This window comes from Leopardus geoffroyi, chromosome B2, assembly GCF_018350155.1.
Source record: "Leopardus geoffroyi isolate Oge1 chromosome B2, O.geoffroyi_Oge1_pat1.0, whole genome shotgun sequence".
NCBI lineage: Eukaryota > Metazoa > Chordata > Mammalia > Carnivora > Felidae > Leopardus > Leopardus geoffroyi.
Window position 1 is genome coordinate 37,342,958 of NC_059332.1, and position 19,513 is coordinate 37,362,470.

Here is a 19,513-nt window from a genome sequence, read left to right on the forward strand (position 1 = left end):
GTGTCAAACACTGTGTACAGATAGGTAAGAACTATGTGCTCAAGGAGCTTCTCTAATAAATGATGTTTAAATTTAGATGAAGGTCATTTTCCTGATGGACCCATTTGGTGCCATCTCTGAGCCTTCTTCACTGGAGCTAGGGGCACTTTGTAGACTTGCTTTATTGAGAGTGGAAGGGACTCCTCCAAGGCTTATTTTCATTAGACTCTTTCTGATATACAGATAACACATATAATATGAATTCTGACATACAAGGTTACCTGCAAAGTAATGATGTTAATTTACATAAGCCACATACAATTGATTTAATTAAGCCATAGTTAACACCTGATGCCTAGGACATACAGTACACTATTCAGTAGTTATTTCTGGTTTTATTTTGTCATTATTAAAGAAATCTTTTATGTATTCTGTTTTGTCCTAACAAAAGGCAAGCTCCTTGATGGTGGAACAGCCATTGACCTGTTCTTCCATCCTGATTTGTGTCACAGTTAAAAGCAGGGTCTCAAAATCTCAGGCACATAACTGTAGTTATGTAACAGCTGTGGGACAAGGTACTTAACTTCCCTGCTTCTATGTTTTCTCATCTGCACAATGGGAATAATCATAATACTTTATTTTTAAGGTTCTACGACACTTATCTTTCTCACATTTAACATCTCTGTACTCAGAGTACATCTTATAAGAGAGTCCAGTCTTAGGAATCATTGTGGATGTGTCTGGACACCATCTTAGATTATTAGTTTTCCAATTGAAGTGTTTTTTTGTTTTGTTTTGTTTTGTTTTGTTTTGTTTTGTTGGTAACATTGGTATGAATTTAGACTACGGTGAGTAAGTAACCAGCCTGTGGTACAAATCTTCAGGACAGTTTATTCTCCCACCATACCCAAGGAACAAGATTTGGACATGGAATCTTTGTTCCTGTCATTTTCTCCATGGCTCGTTTATTTCATGATTACCTTTACAGAGGGCATTTAGCCTGTTGGTGACTTAGTTTTACGGGAGAGTTAAAACTTCCCATATTGAGCATTGTTTTCCTTTCTTGCTAATGTATAAAGAATTGGTGCCATCTTGTAATCAGTGATGTTTCAGATCTGATGATTAAATGTACCTTAAATGATCATTGTCAGCATAAATTAAGGTAGTATGTGAAGCTCTTTGCCTAGTGCCTGGCATATCGTAAGCATTCAGTATACATTAGTGATGGTTTATGTCTCTCTTGTACTTTTGTACTTGTACTTTGTTTCCCTTTGCTGAATGCTTTTCCACTTGTTTCACTGTCTTGCATGTATCTCTTCCACTCTGTTGTGACTGCCTCTAGAACTGTCCTTGTATTTGAATTTATATATTTGAATTTCTCCCAAATATCCTCCAAAACTGGTGGTAGTTAGTAGGTTTGCTGAAAGGTGAATTGAATTGCACAAGTGGAAATAGGTTTTAGTCTGATCTCTGTTTTAAACTAGCTTTCTGGCCATAAGCAAGTCACTTTACCCTTGAAGATATCAAGTTTCTTCATCTTTAAATAGACTATCTTGAACTATTCATCCTAAAATCATTTTCACCTCTTAAATTTTATTTTTAAACAAACTTTTAAGGTTAGATGTACAGATAAGTTACAATGACAGTACAGAATCGTCTTCAAGTTTCTCCCGTTAACACCTTGCATTTTCTTGGTACATTTGTCAAAACTGATATTCTTTTTCTGTTCCAAGATCCAGTCTGAGACACTACATTGCATTTAGTAAAATTTGACTTTAAGATCAAAGTTTCAGCCTTATTTTATGCATGTTTAGAGTTTTGAATTTTATAGAATATTGTTTATTAAAAATATAAATATATGACGGACTTCCCTTAATACATTTCAATTTTAGGTTTCCATGGCACATGGAATACAAAATTTGATTAATGCCATCAGAATGATTCACGGTGTGTCACGGTATTATAATACCTCAGAGAGAATGACCTCGTTGTTTATCAAAGTAAGTTTCCAAGGAAGAAATCACACATGTAACCCTGTAAAAAAGTTAATAATACTTTCCCTCGGGGCCAGAGAAGGGAACTGGGAAGTTGGGTGCCTCTCCGAGTTATGGATTTTAATACTTCCAGTGGACAAGAAATGAAAGGTGTTGAGTGGTTAGTTGTACTTAACTGAAGGTGTACCCTCTTTTTGTTAGAGGTAAGCCCTCAGGTTTTTTGTTTAAATGTAGCTGGTGCTTTTCTAATTTATTCTGTTCAGATAGTTTCCTCAGGATCTAAGAATTGTGTCTACTATTTAACAATGTGTCTTTAGCCTCTCCCGGTGGCCCTGTAGTTTGTGTAAAATCTTCCTCTGATGACATATGGTTCATCACTTAAGTAACTTGAAAAATCATCCACGAAACACATGAATAGAATTTCTTTGTGATTCAAGCAGAGCATAAATATATAAAGTAACAGTCAGATTTCTTTTAACAAGCAAATGAATAGATTTAATCATCATCTATTTCCCAAACAAGGCAAGAAGTTTAGGATTCTTCCCCATCCCTTGTCTCTCTCTTTCTTGTTATATATGTCCCACGCTGAGATTTCTCATTTTATATTTTTGTTAATATTTAAAAAAAATTTTTTTTAACATTTATTTATTATTGAGAGACAGACGCAGAGTGTGAGCAGGGGAGGGGCAGAGAGAAGGGGAGACACAGAATCTGAAGCAGGCTCCAGGCTCTGAGCTGTCAGCATAGAGCCCAATGCGGGGCTGGAACCCATGAACCGTGAGATGATGACCTGAGCTGAAGTCGGTTGCCTACCCAACTGAGCCACCCAGGCGCCCCTATTTTTGTTAATATTTTTAAACTATTTTGCCTAATATTTTGTTAACATTTTGAATCCACATGTATTCCGACTAAAATCTAAGCGTTGCTAGTTTCTTTGATCACCTCTGTTTGGTGATTTCCATGTCTTCCTCCATCTTGGATTCATTATTTCTTTGGGTGAAAAGTATTCTCAAATGGTTCTTTCAGAGAGTCTGTGTGTGGTGAACCTCCTGAATTCCTGCATGTGTGAAAATAGCTTCATTTTGTCCTGCCACTCAAATGTTAGTTTGACTGGGATTACAATTTCAACATAATTTTCTTCTGGAAACTTGAAGATGTTGTTGTCTCCTATCCAGGACTGTTCATGAGAAATTAGATGCTAATCTGATTATTTTTCCTTTGTAGGCAACCTATCTTATTCTTTCAAGAAGCTTTTAGGATTTTTTTCTCTATCCTTGAACTTCTAAAATTTCAAAGTGATGTGTTTCTTTTTACATTTATCTTGTTCTGTATTTGCTGGATTATTTCAATCCAAAGACTTTTGTCTCCATTCCTGAGAAATTTCCTTGTTTTGATTTTGACTATTCCTTACCTACCTGTTCAATTTATTCTCTCCCCTTGAATCTAACTTCCATTTCTCTTAATTTTTTTTTTGTCACTTTCTGTCCTTTGACCTTTCAGCTCACTCATTTGCTCTTCATTTATGTCCCAGTTACCAGTCAGTTCATCAATACATTTTTTTTATTTTGATAATAAAAATTTCAACTTCCAAGTTCTCTAGTTGTTTTCTTTTCGTGATGCAAAATACTCTCATATCTTCCTCCTGAACTAATTTAGTTAATAAAAGATATTTTAAAATATTTTACATATATGTTTTTTTGTATTTCCTTTTTGTTGAGTTTAATGCCTCTGTTACCATGTTTATTTTCTTTAATTGTTTGGTCATTCTTAGTTGTCTGCCTATTTTTGTCTTCAACTCCTAATTTGCCTTCCTGTGCTGTTCCTTGTAGTCTGTCTCTTGTGTGTGTGGGGGGGGGGGCAGGGGGGGGGAATGTCAAGAGCTTTTTCTCTGACATGTCCTCCTGGGGCACAGAAGCTACCTGGGGCATAGTCCACACTCATGGCTTTGTCCTGCCAGCATATGTCATTGTTACCTACTGTACAAGCTGCTCCAATTTCAATGTGCAGCATCATAAACAAGGGATACCTCTCATTGTCTCCCACCTCAAAGATTTCCCATAAATGTTCCACCTTCATGGTAACCTTCTCCAGAACTGGGTTCTGGTTTTCTCTAGTCTCCCCCCCCCACACCTCCTTTCTGGAAATTTGATCCCATGTGCTTTCCATATTTTAGGAATTCTCCAAAATGTCTGTGTGTCAACCTGCCATCTCAGTCTAACCTCCTGACCATTTAAGTGACTGTTTTTTTTCTCCCACTATTTTGGGGATGTGGTTAACTTTAAATTTAGTTTGCATGTTGAAGAATGGTGAAGAATCACACTTGGATCCTAATTAGAGGAAAGGTAAACAACAGAAAAATATAGAGGACTTTGAAATTTATGGCCCCAGTGACATCGACTTAAATGCCATCAAAATTTTGAATTTTCTTGGTTTGGACTAGAATGTGTATTTCTTTATTTTTTATATTGTGGTTTCATCTTGTAAATTTACTATTTATCATATTTTTTTGGTTATGGTTTAAAAATCTTAACTTTTATTTCTCTATTTACCTGTAGTTATTTTGGACTTGTATTTATTTTAGGTAACAAATCAAATGGTGACAGCATGTAAAGCATATATTACTGATGGAGGAACTGTCCACGTATGGGATCAGGAAACTCCGCTTGTATTAAAGAAAATTCAGGTTTGTATAAACACTCTTATTTTCATAAAGTAAAGGTTTCATTGTCTGTTTTTTTGTTTTTTTTTTGTTTTTGTTTACTTTGTTTACTTTTGTTTACTTTGTTCGTTCACAGAACACGTTAACTTTGAAAAAACGTTTACAGAGTAGCATGAGAACATAAAAGGAACCTCATTAGAATTATCAGCTTTCCTTTATAGTTAGTGCTCCTTTAGGGTATAATTTGTTCCTCATCTTATCTATGGCTGCCCACATCAGACTCTTCTTGCTGTATCATATACTCTGGTCCCTGCCTTTCACTCCAGCTCCTGTTAATTTCATTTTCTTGCCTTTTTGTTTTGACGACGACTGCCATACATTCTTAAATAATCAAGATGATAGATGGCTTCTGGTCTTGATCATCTTCTGGAAGAGGATGTTTCAGACATTTCCCCATTTTGCATTCTGCATTGCAAACCTGATGCATTCATAGGTTTTAGATACATCTTTGACTAGAGTAAGGAAGTTCTATTCCTAGTTTTAGTACTAGGAGATATTTTTTAAAGTTATGAATGGGTTTTAAAAAAGAAATTTCTGCAGATATTTATTGTGATGCTTATTAGATTCTTTTCCTCAGTCTGTTAGTGTGATGGATGACATCTTTAGGTTTTCTAAAATGAGACTTTCCTGGTCATGGTATAATTAAAAAAAAAAACTTTAAAATTTGGGTTGCTACAGTTTTGTTTGCTACAGTTTTTGCAACTATATTCATGAGAGATAGACAGACTGCAAATTTCCTTTCTCATAGTGTCCTTGTCAGTATTTTTGGCACAAAGGTCTCAGAATGAGTGGAGATGGAGGAGGGGAAGATAGTATGCCTCCCTTTTCTATTCTCTGGACAAGTTTGTAAAAAATTAAAAGGATCTGTGTTTTAAAGTGTGCAGGAAATGAGCACAGCAGGAAGGCTTCATCCGGAAGTTGTTATTGGCTGTCTTCATGTGCTGATCCGTGGACTTTATGGAACCAAGGCACAAGGTTGGGCCTGGGAGGCAGAGCCACAGGATGCTCAGTGCTCTCCAAATGGGACGTGAACCGCTGCACTCACAGGGCTTTGCCTAAGCACTGCCGTCACCATTTTCTGACCTCTGGAACCAGTGGTGACAGGGAACAGAAAGTGAAGAACTACACTTATTGAGACAGGGAAACCCAAGGGACCCCATGAGAGAAAAAACTGGTTTTTTTCCCCCTTTGCTTCTTTTCCAGCTTCTTTTCTTGCTAGGACCCGCACCAGCACCCCACTCTCACATGCCTTGTAATGCAAATAGCATATGTCCTCCTCCTGAGCGACAGAGAGATAATGATATCTTTGGAGTCTTCCAGCACAATAGATGGTATCTAAGGAATGACCCGGGCAGAGCCACCATGTGCCTATTCTAGACGACTGGCACTAGACAGCTGGATGCCAAGACTCATTCAGGGAGTGAGTGATATGAAGGACACCTGGATCCTGCCCTTGTTCTGCTCAGTTCCTGGATGCCTAAGAGGACACATGCACCAGGTCACAAGTGCCAGCAAAAGTCAGACCCCAAGCAAAGATGAGACTCAAGCTCCTTTCCTTTTCAAGTCTCCCAGATGGCTCTTCGTATCTGCTCTCTCTATATCTTCAAAAAACTTTTCTCCCACTTCCTGCTGGTTCATGTTTGATTTCCATACTGCATGAAGCCAAGGACCCTCTTAACTAGTCCTGTAGGACCCTGTCTTTGAGTCCTTAGACCTGGCCTGGCCTGCCTCATTAGGGTGGTTTCTCATGCTGAAAATACTTGATCCCAAACACGGGAAGAACCAGGATCATTATGTGGTTCTTGGATTTGGCCACGTAAGACAGAGTTACACAGAGATAGACCAAAGCTGCTCATAAAAAATGGTGTTAAAATATCACTGAAAGCAGCTGAAGAAACAATAAAAGAAGGAAATCATGGCTACTTCATAACTACTTGCATTATGAAAGCTTATGAAATGTCTGATCCAGTGAGAATAAGAGAATCTAACACAGCTTACTTTTCATAATTCAGTTACTTGTAAAAGTGCATTGAGGAGGGCATTTGTGGGGATGAGCACTGAGTGTTTTATGTAAGTGATGAATCATGGGAATCTACCCCTAAAACCAAGAGCACACTGTATGCACAGTGTGTTAGCCAACTTGAAAACAACTTATATTAAAAAAATAAATAAAAGTGAAGCAAAGGACAAGTTCTTCAGAGTGTTTTCCCCAAGGCTTGACAGGAGTTCTAGATAAAGAATAAAAAAGCTCATAAACTTGGTGATATGAATTCACCATTTGAAGATGGAGAGACATTTTATTCCTTCTGGTATAAGTTTTACTCCTGGAGAGGATTTTTGTATTTAAATAAAGAAGCAGGATGTCACAATGAGAGGAGATGGATTGAGAAGCATGACAGAGCAACAGGACATCAAGAAAAAAAAGAACTGAATTGAATGAGAACATTACTTGATAATGTATATATAGCTGTGATGCAAGGGTAAAACAATTTTTTTAAAAGAAAAAAAGCCAAGAAAGGAGCAGAGAAGAAAGCACAAGCAGAAGGAAAACAGAAGGAGCCCAAAACTGAGGAAAAACAAAGATGGGCTGAAGCAGAAGCTGCTTGGAGAGCTCAGGAGAAAGGAGAGGAGGTTATTGGCAAAGAAGGGAAGGATACCCAGGGGAAAAAAAGCCATTAAAAGGGAAAGGCAAAAACTTCATAATTCATGGAAGACCTAGAATCACTTTTCTGATAATGAGATGGAGCAGGTTAGAGGGAAGGAAGAAGTGGAAAAACCTTGAGATAGGTTTCAACTAGCAAGCTTATGTATTTAAATGAAACGCATCAGCATCTACAAAAGAAATAGGAACGGCTTCTCTGGTAAAACAGATAGTAGAAGCAAAAGAGCAAATTACGAAAGAGAAGGAGGAAGCTAAGGCCTTGTATGTGGCAAGCATCTAGGAATGCAGACAAATCAACTGTCGAAGGTGGAAATGGCAGTAAAAACAGGTCAGAAGAGAAGTGACCTGCAATTACTAATTAAAGCTGTGAACTTCTTCCTTGCTGGAACAAATTCAAGATGGGAAATAGTGTGTGTGTGCGTGTTGGGGGGTGGGTGGAGTTCCCCAAACCAACAAGCGATTCTTGGACACCAGCTGGGTGTCCTACAGTTTAACTCCATTTTGACGTATCTACCCAGACATAGCATCACATCCCACAGGTCAAACCCCACAAGAGTGGGGCTTCATATGCCAGTAGCAAGTCCAGGTTGTCAACTGGCTGTAGATTGGAGGTTCCAATGACACTCCCCACCTTGAGTTTCAGTAATTTGCTAGAGTGGTTCACAGAACTCAGAGAAACATTTTACTTGCTAGATTACTGGTTTATTATAGAAGGATATAACTCAGAAACAGGCAGATGGAAGAGGTACACAGGGCAAGGTATGGGGAAAGGGCTTAGAGCTTCCATTCCCTGTTGGAGTCTACCACTCTGTTCAGATCTCCATGTGTTCACCAACTGGAACCCCCTCCTTTTGTTTTTGTTTTTGTTTTTTTTTTTTTAAATAGTAAAATGTTTTTATTTTTATTTTTTTCAATATATGAAATTTATTGTCAAATTGGTTTCCATACAACACCCAGTGCTCATCCCAAAAGGTGCCCTCCTCACTACCCATCACCCACCCTCCCCTCCCTCCCACCCCCCATCAACCCTCAGTTTGTTCTCAGTTTTTAACAGTCTCTTATGCTTTGCTTGTTTTTTTATGGAGGTTTCATTGCATTATATAGGCATGACTGATCCACTCCTTGGCCATTGGTGATTGATTCAACTTGCAGCCCTCCCCCCTCCCCGGAATTGGGGGTAAGACATTCCTGGTTCATTCCCCTGGCAACCAGCCCCCACCCTTAGTGCTTCCAGAAGTCACTTCATGATGTAAACCCAGTTGTGGTGGAAAGGGACTTGTTATGAATAACAAAACACCCATTTCACCTTTATGGCTCGAAAGCAATTTCAAGAACCGAGGACAAGAGACCAAATCTTATAACAAAAATACTCCCACTGTTCTTGTAATTTGTGAAATTGCAAGGTTTTTGGGAGATGTGATCCAGGAACCATGGATGAAGACCAAATATATATGAGAAATGTATTTTGGTCACCTGAATGACCAAATCTGTGTATTTCTTATAAATCACAGTAGCATAGGAAGCTGTTGCCAATTACATGAACACATACTCTTTTTATGGAGTTGGTAAAAAAAAAAGAGTCTCCAAAATCATGACCTGCATCAAAAAGACAGCACACCACAGGGAGTCATGCCTCAAGCTGACAGTTACACCACCTTTGGAACAATTTGAAAGTCCATGCACAGATTTCACCTTTTGGACAACAGAAGAACAGAAGCTTTTGCAACAAGCTTTGAAAACATATCTAATACCCCTGAAAAATAGGGAAAAAATAGCAGAAGCAGTGCCTCGCAAGACAGAAGAAAAACAACCTGAAATAATATAAGGGACTTGTTGAGACAGTAAAAGCAGAGGAAGACGCTCAAGGGTACTGAGTACAAGTACTGCTATGACATGACCTGATGATAATCTTTGTTGTGTGTGCATTCAGAAAATCAAACAGAAAATATTGTACAAAAAAAGATCTGATAGAACTCATCTAATAAGTCACCAGGGCTGGACATTTTCTTTATGGGAAGATTTAAAAATTATTTTCTTTTTTTACAACTCAAGTTTTAAAATTGTGGTAAAATACACAGAACATAAAACGGACCATTTTAACCATTTTGAGGTATATGGTTCAATGGCATTAAGTACACCCCCAATATTGTGCATCCATCAGCACCATCCATTTCCGGAACTTTTGCATCATCCCAAACTGAAACTCTGTATCCACTGAACAATGACTCCCCCATCTGTCCCCTCCACAAGCCCTGGTAACCTGTATTCTATTTTCTGTCTCTATGAATTTGCCTATGCTAGGTATCTCATTTAAGTGGAACTATACACTATTGGTCCTTTTGTGCCTGGCTTATTTCATTTAGTGTGACATTTTCAAGTTCTGTCATTTGTGGCATGTGTCAGAATATCAGTCCTTTTTATGGCTAACGTAAGTTAATGTTCCATTGTATGGATATACCCCATTTTTTAAAATCCATTCATGTGTTGATAGACATCTGTGTTGCTACCAACCATTTTTCCATTGTGAGTAATTCTGCTGCGAACATTGGTGTGCAATTATCTGTTTGAGTCTTTGCTTCCAATTCTTTTGGGTAATACTTAGAACTGGAATTGCTAGGCCATATGGTAATTTTATGTTTAACTTTTTGAGGAACCATCAAGCTGTTTTCCACAGTGGTTACACTATCTAACATTGCCTTCAGCAATGCGGGAGGGTTCCCCTTTCTCCACATCCTTGCCAATGCTTGTTATTGTCTATTTTGTTGACAATAGCTATCCTAATGGGTATGAAGTAGTATCTCATTGTGGTTTTGATTTGCATTTCTCTAATGGCTAGCTATAGTTGAGCATCTTTTTATGTGCTTATTGGCCATTTATATATCTTCTTTGGGGAAGTGTCTATTCAAATCCTTTTACCTCCTTTGTCCAACATGAAGAGATTGATTGGTGAAGGGGAAGTAATATAAAGTAATTGCTGTTAGATGGTATATTCCATGAGGGTTAGAGGTCTTATCAGTATTCCCAGCATCTCAAGGAGTTCCTAACACATGGTAGGCACTGATAAACTTATTGGGTGAATGAAAAATAATCAGTGACCTTGAAAGGAGCAGTTATGTTGTTTTGGAGATTGAGATAGAAGAGGCAAGATGTGTCATAGTTAGAAGTATAATATCACTTATTCATAAATCTGAATGTTTATAGCAGTCACCCAGGAAGTTGTTAAAAATATAGATTTCTGAGTCTCACAGAAATTCTGATTTAGTGACTGTGGTAAGCAGAATAATGGCCCCCCAAAGATGTCTATGTCCTAATCCCCAGAACATGTGAATCTATTATATGGCAAGGTGTGGGGGGACTAAGGTTACAGATGGAATTAGGGTTGCTAGTCAGCTGACTTTTGGACAGGGAGATTATCTTGGATTATCCAAGTGGGCCCAAAATAATGGCAAGAGGCCTTGTTTGCAAGGAGGGAGATGGAAGAGCCAGGACCAGAGAGATGGCATTGTGATAAAAATTGGACTGGCTATGGGTGCCTTTGGAAAAGGTTTTTTTTTTTTTTAATTTTTTATTTTTTGTAATTTAACTTTATTTTTTATTTTTTAAAATTTACATCTGGGGCGCCTGGGTGGCTCAGTCGGTTAAGCGTCCGACTTCGGCTCAGGTCACGATCTCACGGCATGGGAGTTCGAGCCCCGCGTCGGGCTCTGTGCTGACTGCTCAGAGCCTGGAGCCTGTTTCAGATTCTGTGTCTCCCTCTCTCTCTGACCCTCCCCTGTTCATGCTCTGTCTCTCTCTGTCTCAAAAATAAATAAACGTTAAAAAAAAATTTAAAAAAAAAAAATAAAATTTACATCCAAATTAGCATATAGTGAAGCAATGATTTCAGGAGTAGATTCCTTAATGCCCCTTACCCATTTAGCCCATCCCCCCTCCCACAACTGCTCCAACCACCCTCAGTTCTCCATATTTATGAGTCTCTTCTGTTTTGTCCCCCTCCCTGTTTTTATATTATTTTTGTTTCCCTTCCCTTATGTTCATCTGTTTTTCTCTTAAAGTCTTCATATCAGTGAATTAATATGGTTTGTGTCTTTCTCTGACTGACTAATTTCACTTAGCATAATACCCTCCAGTTCCATCCACGTAGTTGCAAATGGCAAGATTTCATTCTTTTTGATTGCCGAGTAATACTCCATTGTATATATATACCACATTTTCTTTATCCATTCATCCATCGATGGACATTTGGGCTCTTTCCATACTTGGCCTATTGTTGATACTGCTGCTATAAACATGGGGGTGCATGTGTCCCTTTGAAACAGCACACCGAATCCCTTGGATAAATGCCTAGTAGTGCAATTGCTGGGTCATAGGGTAGTTCTATTTTTAGTTTTTTTGGAAAGTTTGACATTATTATTATTTTTTTTTAATGTTTATTTTTGACAGAGAGAGAGAGAGAGAGGGAACAAGTGGGGGAGGGGCAGAGAGAGAGAGGGAGACGCCGAATCCAAAGCAGGCTGCAGGCTCTGAGCTGTCAGCACAGAGCCGGACACAGGGTTCAAACGCACAGACCATGAGATCATGACCTGAGCTGAGTGGGCGCTTAACTGACTGAGCCACCCGGGCACCCCAACATTATATTTTTTTAATTGGTTTGGTTTTTTTGGGAATGTTAGTGTGATGTGACAAAAAATTCTTACTGGACCCTAGGGACCACATCCTCTTTTATATTTAAAAAGGTTCACCAGCTTGGTTGAACTGGCCAGTGCGGTAGTTAAGGTCAAATACCACTAGGATTTCAGCAATGCACTCATCAGAGTTTTTAGGACCTCCTTGTAGAGAAACGGTGGCTGGATGCTAAGTTAGTTTTGCAGAGTTTTAATGTTTTACATACCTGTATGAAAAGAATGTTGATGAACAATAGATACTAACTGATAGATAGGTAGATGGGTGATAAATAGAATTGAGAGATAATTTCTGCCCTCCCAGGAGTTCTAACTAGCCATGGGAATGTACAAACAGTGTATGGCACACTCTGATGACAGGAAATAAGGGAAACAGTGCGAATGAAGAAAGTGGAAGTATGTTGTAAATTAAAAGAAACTATTTTCACAATCCCAGGCTTTTCAATAGGTAGGCGGAGAACTTGAATTTTAATGGTAACAGCAACAGCTCCTGTTGTGAGGACAGATTCTTGAATTTCTGACTCCTGAACAAACTGTCATCATACCTTCTTTTAATTTTCTCATAGGATTGCATTTTCCTATTCAAGGAATATCAGACATCTTTTCATAAGACACGGAAACAGATTTTAGAGTCCTCAGGAGAAAAATCTTTTGAGGTTTCAGAAATGTATATATTTGGAAAATTTGAAGCTTTCTGCAAAAGACTGGAGAAGGTAACCATTATGCAGTCACTTCGCCTACCCCCCCCCCCCCCCCGCCCCAACCCTTTCTGGTTATTTCATACTTTATGGAGCACTACTGGGAATTACTGACCTGGATCTCTTGTCTCACTATTGATATGAATCATCTCCTATTACTTACAGATTACTTACAGATCACATTTTGATATAACTTATTTTTCATTCCTGATGACGGCAAAGCTATTGCACACTTTCACCTCTCTCAAGACCTCAATTCTACCTCTATTTATAGACCTTGACCTTAGAAAACTCTGTGTCTAAAGATTGTATTAGGCTGAGGAAAAGTGTGTGGTGAAATACCTACAATACCTGGCAGAACCCAGTAGTTGTATAATATCTGGATGTATAGACACATCCTTCTAGACCAGTTAAAAATGGGGTATAGTTAAACACTATGTGGGTGATGCCTTTGCTGGGCAGACACGAGTCAAACACTTCTGCACCTTTGATTTATGTATTAGCACTAGCTGGGGAGGAGTAGTATTTTTTCAGGGGGTATAGGGAAGCCAATACCAGAGGCTTCTTGGACTCAGCTTTTGAAACGTTTATAAAGATCTCATGTATGGCACAAAAACAGACACATAGACCAATGGAATAGAATAGAAACCCCAGAACTAGACCCACAAACGTATGGCCAACTCATCTTTGACAAAGCAGGAAAGAACATCCAATGGAAAAAAGACAGCCTCTTTAACAAATGGTGCTGGGAGAACTGGACAGCAACATGCAGAAGGTTGAAACTAGACCACTTTCTCACACCATTCACAAAAATAAACTCAAAATGGATTAAGGACCTGAATGTGAGACAGGAAACCATCAAAATCTTAGAGGAGAAAGCAGGAAAAGACCTCTCTGACCTCAGCCGCAGCAATCTCTTACTCGACACATCCCCAAAGGCAAGGGAATTAAAAGCAAAAGTGAATTACTGGGACCTTATGAAGATAAAAAGCTTCTGCACAGCAAAGGAAACAACCAACAAAACTAAAAGGCAACCAACGGAATGGGAAAAGATATTTGCAAATGACATATCGGACAAAGGGCTAGTATCCAAAATCTATAAAGAGCTCACCAAACTCCACACCCGAAAAACAAATAACCCAGTGAAGAAATGGGCAGAAAACATGAATAGACACTTCTCTAAAGAAGACATCCGGATGGCCAACAGGCACATGAAAAGATGTTCAGCGTCGCTCCTTATCAGGGAAATACAAATCAAAACCACACTCAGATATCACCTCACGCCAGTCAGAGTGGCCAAAATGAACAAATCAGGAGACTCTAGATGCTGGAGAGGATGTGGAGAAACGGGAACCCTCTTGCACTGTTGGTGGGAATGCAAATTGGTGCAGCCGCTCTGGAAAGCAGTGTGGAGGTTCCTCAGAAAATTAAAAATAGACCTACCCTATGACCCAGCAATAGCACTGCTAGGAATTTATCCAAGGGATACAGGAGTACTGATGCATAGGGGCACTTGTACCCCAATGTTCATAGCAGCACTCTCAACAATAGCCAAATTATGGAAAGAGCCTAAATGTCCATCAACTGATGAATGGATAAAGAAATTGTGGTTTATATACACAATGGAATACTACGTGGCAATGAGAAAAAATGAAATATGGCCTTTTGTAGCAACGTGGATGGAACTGGAGAGTGTGATGCTAAGTGAAATAAGCCATACAGAGAAAGACAGATACCATATGGTTTCACTCTTATGTGGATCCTGAGAAACTTGACAAGAACCCATGGGGGAGGGGGAGGAAAAAAGAAGAAAAAAAAGAGGTTAGAGTGGGAGAGAGCCAAAGCATAAGAGACTGTTAAAAACTGAGAACAAACTGGGGGTTGATGGGGGTGGGAGGGAGGGGAGGGTGGGTGGTGGGTATTGAGGAGGGCACCTTTTGGGATGAGCACTGGGTGTTGTATGGAAACCAATTTGACAATAAATTTCATATATTAAAAAAAAAAAAAAAGTCAAATGGAATTATTGACCTCAAAAAAAAAAAAAATAAAGATCTCATGTAGATATCCTTTCCCCTCCCCCACCAGTTTGCCAACTCCCTATGTCCTGGTAATGCTTAGGATTCTGTTCATCATTTTTTGGAAATCAGTGAGGGCATTACACAGCTTGAAGGGCATCTCCTTGACATGTCTGAACGCCTAGTTTTCATTTGTAACCTCCTGATCCAGCCCGGATAGGAAAGTATGGATGATGTAGAGAACCAAGTTATTTAGTAGAGTCCTTAATACATATTTGTGTGGGGCTGGTTTTTTTAGCAGCTTTATTGAGATATCATTCACATACAGTACAATTCACCCATTCAAAGTGTACAAGTCAGTATTTTCTAATATATTCATAGGGTTGTGCAACCATTACCAAATATAATTTTAAAATGTTTTTGTTTCCTCTAAAAGAAACCCTGCCCATTACCTGACACACCCTATTTTCCTCTCTTCCTACCCCTAAGCAACCACTAATCTACTTTCTGTTTCTATAGATTTGCCTGTTCTGGAAATTTCATATAAATGAAATCATATAATATGTGGTCTTTTGTGAGTGGCTTCTTTCACTTACAATAATGTTTTCAAGGTTCATCCATGTTGTAGTATTATATTTTATTGCTGAATAATATAGCATTGTATGGTTGCTACATTTTATTTACTCATTAGTTGATGGACATTTGGGTTGTTTTCACTTTTTGGCTATTACAAATAATCCTGCTGTGAACACTTGTGTACATGTTCTTGTGTGGATATATGTTGTTGTTTCTCTTGAGTGTATACATAGAATTGGAATTTCTGGGCCACACGGTAACTTTTTGAGAAACTGCCAAGGTATTTTTCAAAACAGCTATATCACTTCACATTTTCATCAGCAGTGTATGAGGGTTTTGATTTCTCTACATCCTTGTCAACCTTATTATTGTCTACCTTTTTGAATTTAGACAAACTAGAGGCTGTGAAGTAATATCTGTTTCATTGTGGTTTTCACTTGCATTTTGCTGAAGACTAATGAATGATGTTGGAACATCTTTTAATTCGCTTATTTATAATTTTTCTTTGGAGAAATTTGTATTCAAATCCTTTGCACATTTTTAATTTGTTTTTTTGTATTTTGATTGCTGAGTTGTAGTAGTTCTTTATGTATTCTGGGTATAGGTCCCTTATCAGTTATTATTTGCAAATATTTTCTCCCAATTTGTGAGTTATCGTTTCACTTTCTTGATGGTGTCCTTTGAAGCACAATAGTTGTTCATTTTGATAAAGTCAAATTTTTGAAATGTATTTGTTGTTGTTTGTGATTTTGGGACCATAGGTAGGAAACTATTATATGAAGATGTTTTGTGAACAATAGAGATTTCTTTACCCTTAGTTTTTCTAGGAGCTAGGACCCCTGTCAACTTGGGTATAATTCTATACTTGGTAGAGTTTCAGGGCTAGACCTTAATGATTAGCCTATTAGCAGTAAAGATCTTTGGTGGCAGGTCTAATGCTGGGCTTAATGGGCATCCATTCATGAAGTAGCAGCCCAAATATTCCTGATGCTGAAGGGAGTGGGCGGTAATGGCCAGCTGCACTAGCTCCTTACCCTACTCTACCTCTAGAGAAGCTGTGCCTCTAATCTTAAGGACACAATTTCATGCCACAAGGGCTCAGCACCAGAGCTAATGCCACCCGCCCCCCCACCCCCCATGCCCAGAGACCTCACCTAAAGTGCATCCCGATTGCTAGGTTATCCCAATACCCCTGTACTAAGAATGCCTTAGATGATTGGCATTGCTCCCATGTGTAACTGGTGGATATTGGTATCCAGATTTGCAAAGCTGGGGCTATAAAACTTACCCTGAAGTGTGGCAGGGTTTTGCATGTTTTTCCAGAGGTGATTGGTTACTGAGCTGCCTGGATGGGCTTCCCCTGATGAGTGGGGCACAGTAGCAACCACTGTTGGGCTACCTCTCTGAACTCTAAAATAGTAGAAGAGGGAAGTCAGAAAGGCAAGCTAAATCAGAGCCTATTAGGGAAAGCTGAGATTCAGATGTCAGGATGAACAAGTACCAAAGTCACAGGACAGACAGGACTGAGGTTGGGGTTGGAGAACTGAGACCTCAGACTTGGGCAGAAACGTTTAAGGAACAAGTGAGGAAAGTTCTAGTGTGTCACTAGGTTGCACCTTCTTTTGGTAGATGGAGACTTGATGGGGCATTAGTGTTAGTCTGTCCTAAGGAGCCAGAACTAAGGAAGTGTAGTATCCTTTGCTTCCTTTTCCTCTTCCTGCCATGTAAATTTTGGTGAATGTTGATGTTTCCCAGAGCCCTGTCTTTAGTTTTGTTTGCTTCTCACCCTGAACATTTGTGGGAGAGAAGAGATGGGATGGGAAGCTGGTGTTTCTGGGGGTAGATTTAAGGAACTGGAGCCAGTAGGTAAGGTAGGGGGACATTGAGATGAGGCAATCATAGCAAGTTGAGAACTGGGAAAGATGCCAAGGTTGGTGAGCAGAGAAGGGATCACAAGTTGGATGTCAATACTGAGGGGTCAAAAGCTGATAAAGAGTGAGTTGGTGAAAAAGCCAAGAGGAGGACAAACAAGCAGGGGTATGGTCATGGCTGATCACCATGACTGGCTTTCACATTGCTGCTATGTGGTGTTGGGGGTAGGAGACACACTGGCTAAGTTGGAAAGGCCAAGCATGGGACTGACTGCTGTCTCTGCTTTTGGCCCCTCATCCACCCATGGACAAAATGGAGGATGTGTTAGTGACAGGAATTCCATCCTAGTCTCTGGCCCTTGGGACCAGGTGTCACGGTAAGGGATAGTAGGCAGTCTCAGCAGCCTAGAAGAACACAGCAAGTGGGTCGTTTGAGTTCTTTGGTCTGTTTTTTAAAGTTTGTTTTTGTTTGTTAAGGCACGTGGACTGTATGTGTTGGAGAGCCAGGTATTTCTCATCTTTACATAGAGCATATACAGTGTGTTGCAAATTACAGGGGGCTCGTATTTCCTCCAGGTTTCGGCTGGCTTCTAGGATGACAGTGGTTTTGGAAGTGCACAGAAATAGTGGTGTAAGAGGTACAGTTGCTCTGAAAATGGTCATCTGGGTTGCCAGGTGGAGGGAATTTATGTGAATTCTGCTGGCTCGGTAGGAGGACCAGTACTGTTGTCTTCATGGTGTGTGTAGTATCTGGAGGAATTCCCTGAAAACAGATTCATTTTGTTTGGCCTTGGACCGATGGGTCTGCCCTGGAGAGCTTTGAGCATTATTCTCCAAAGCAGGAATCAAAGTGGGGAATCATTGATGAAGGTTAAATAACTGAGTAGCCTGTAGATGTGAAGGACTGTTGTTTGTTGTTGTTGTTGTTTTGTTTTGGCTAAGTGGTGGTGTTGGTACATCGAGATGGAGGCAGCCATTTGTGCAGTAAAGTTCATTTTGAGGGTTTCCCAAGGCTCTTCAGGGGTCAGAACTGACTGCAGTTGTCTTTAGGCTTCTGGGGACTTCTGTTGCTTGAATGCAGGTGAAAGGGAAAACAGATGTGGATTTCTGCTAGTCTGACATTTCAGAATTGTGGTGAGGGCCAAGAAGAATGGTAAAGGATTTTATTTAATTAATTAATTAATTAATTAAAAAAATTTTAAATGTTTATTTATTTTTGAGAGAGAGAGAGACAGAGAGGGCACAAGCACCCGGGGAAGGGGCAGGAGGGGGTGGAGGGGTGGGGTTGGGCAGAGAGAGAGGGAGGCACAGAATCTGAAGCAGGCTCCAGGCTCCGAGCTGTCAGCACAGAGCCCGACATGGGGCTCACACCCACGAACCATGAGATTATGACCTGAGGCAAAGTCAGATGCTCAACTGACCAAGTCACCCAAGCACTCCAGAATGGTAAAGCTTTTTAATCTAGTGATCCAAGCAAAATGATTTTCAGAAAATTCTCAAGAGCAAAAAGACAAAATTATTCAGACATCTGTAAGAGCTTTTACTCAAATTCTTTTCTTCCCCCTCTTGAAAGGCAAAGTGATCAAAATCTGAGAAAGGTAGTAAACTCTCTCTAGACATGATAGAAATAGTCTAAGGGTAGTAATGATTGGTGACAGAGATTTGTCTTCTAGTTTATCTCCTCTGGCTGGTTTTAGGTAAATGATTCTAGGGCCTGTTTATTGGGCTTTTTTTTATTTTTAAATTTTTATTTATTTTTTAAGAGATTTCATTTTTAAGTAATCTCTACACCCAACATGGGGCTCAAACTCACAACCTGGAGATCCAGAGTTTCATTCTCCCCAACTGAGCTGGCCAGTCACCCCTTGGTTTGTTTCTTAAATCAATGATTTATTAAGAGCTTATTCTAGGGAAGGGTGCTAATACCCCATTTCTGAAATAACGCTTCTCTTTTTAAGATTACAGAAATGATAACGATTGTGCAGACATATTCAGCCTTGAGTAATTCCACCATAGAGGGAATAGATATTATGGCAATAAAATTCAAAAGTATATATCAAGGCGTTAAGAAAAAACAGTATGACATTCTGGATCCAAGAAGGACAGAATTTGATACAGATTTCTCAGAGTTCATGACAAAAATCAATGGTTTAGAGGTAAGTAATTATATGTACTTTTACTTTAGTAAAGCTGAAATGTAATAGTACTGGAAATTACATATCTACTATATGTTACTCTTGTGTAATTGATCAAAACTATTTGCCAGTGTGAATAATTTTTAACCAGTCCACAAAATATTTTCCTCAAAATAAATGAG

The 19,513-nt window shown here is 39.2% G+C and overlaps 1 protein-coding gene and 1 pseudogene across 5 annotated transcripts in view; both read left to right on the forward strand.

Annotated features, from left to right (window-relative positions):
* Positions 1-19,513, forward strand: part of DNAH8 (dynein axonemal heavy chain 8) — a 334,161-nt gene that overhangs the window by 44,545 nt on the left and 270,103 nt on the right. For all 5 annotated transcript variants that reach the window (XM_045498070.1, XM_045498067.1, XM_045498069.1 and 2 more), the window contains exons 11-14: positions 1,872-1,979; positions 4,555-4,656; positions 12,603-12,749; positions 19,155-19,352. In XM_045498070.1, the coding sequence (XP_045354026.1) occupies positions 1,872-1,979; positions 4,555-4,656; positions 12,603-12,749; positions 19,155-19,352 (555 nt within the window). The remainder of the gene's footprint in view (positions 1-1,871; positions 1,980-4,554; positions 4,657-12,602; positions 12,750-19,154; positions 19,353-19,513) is intronic.
* On the forward strand, positions 6,863-7,975 carry LOC123609359 (annotated as a pseudogene).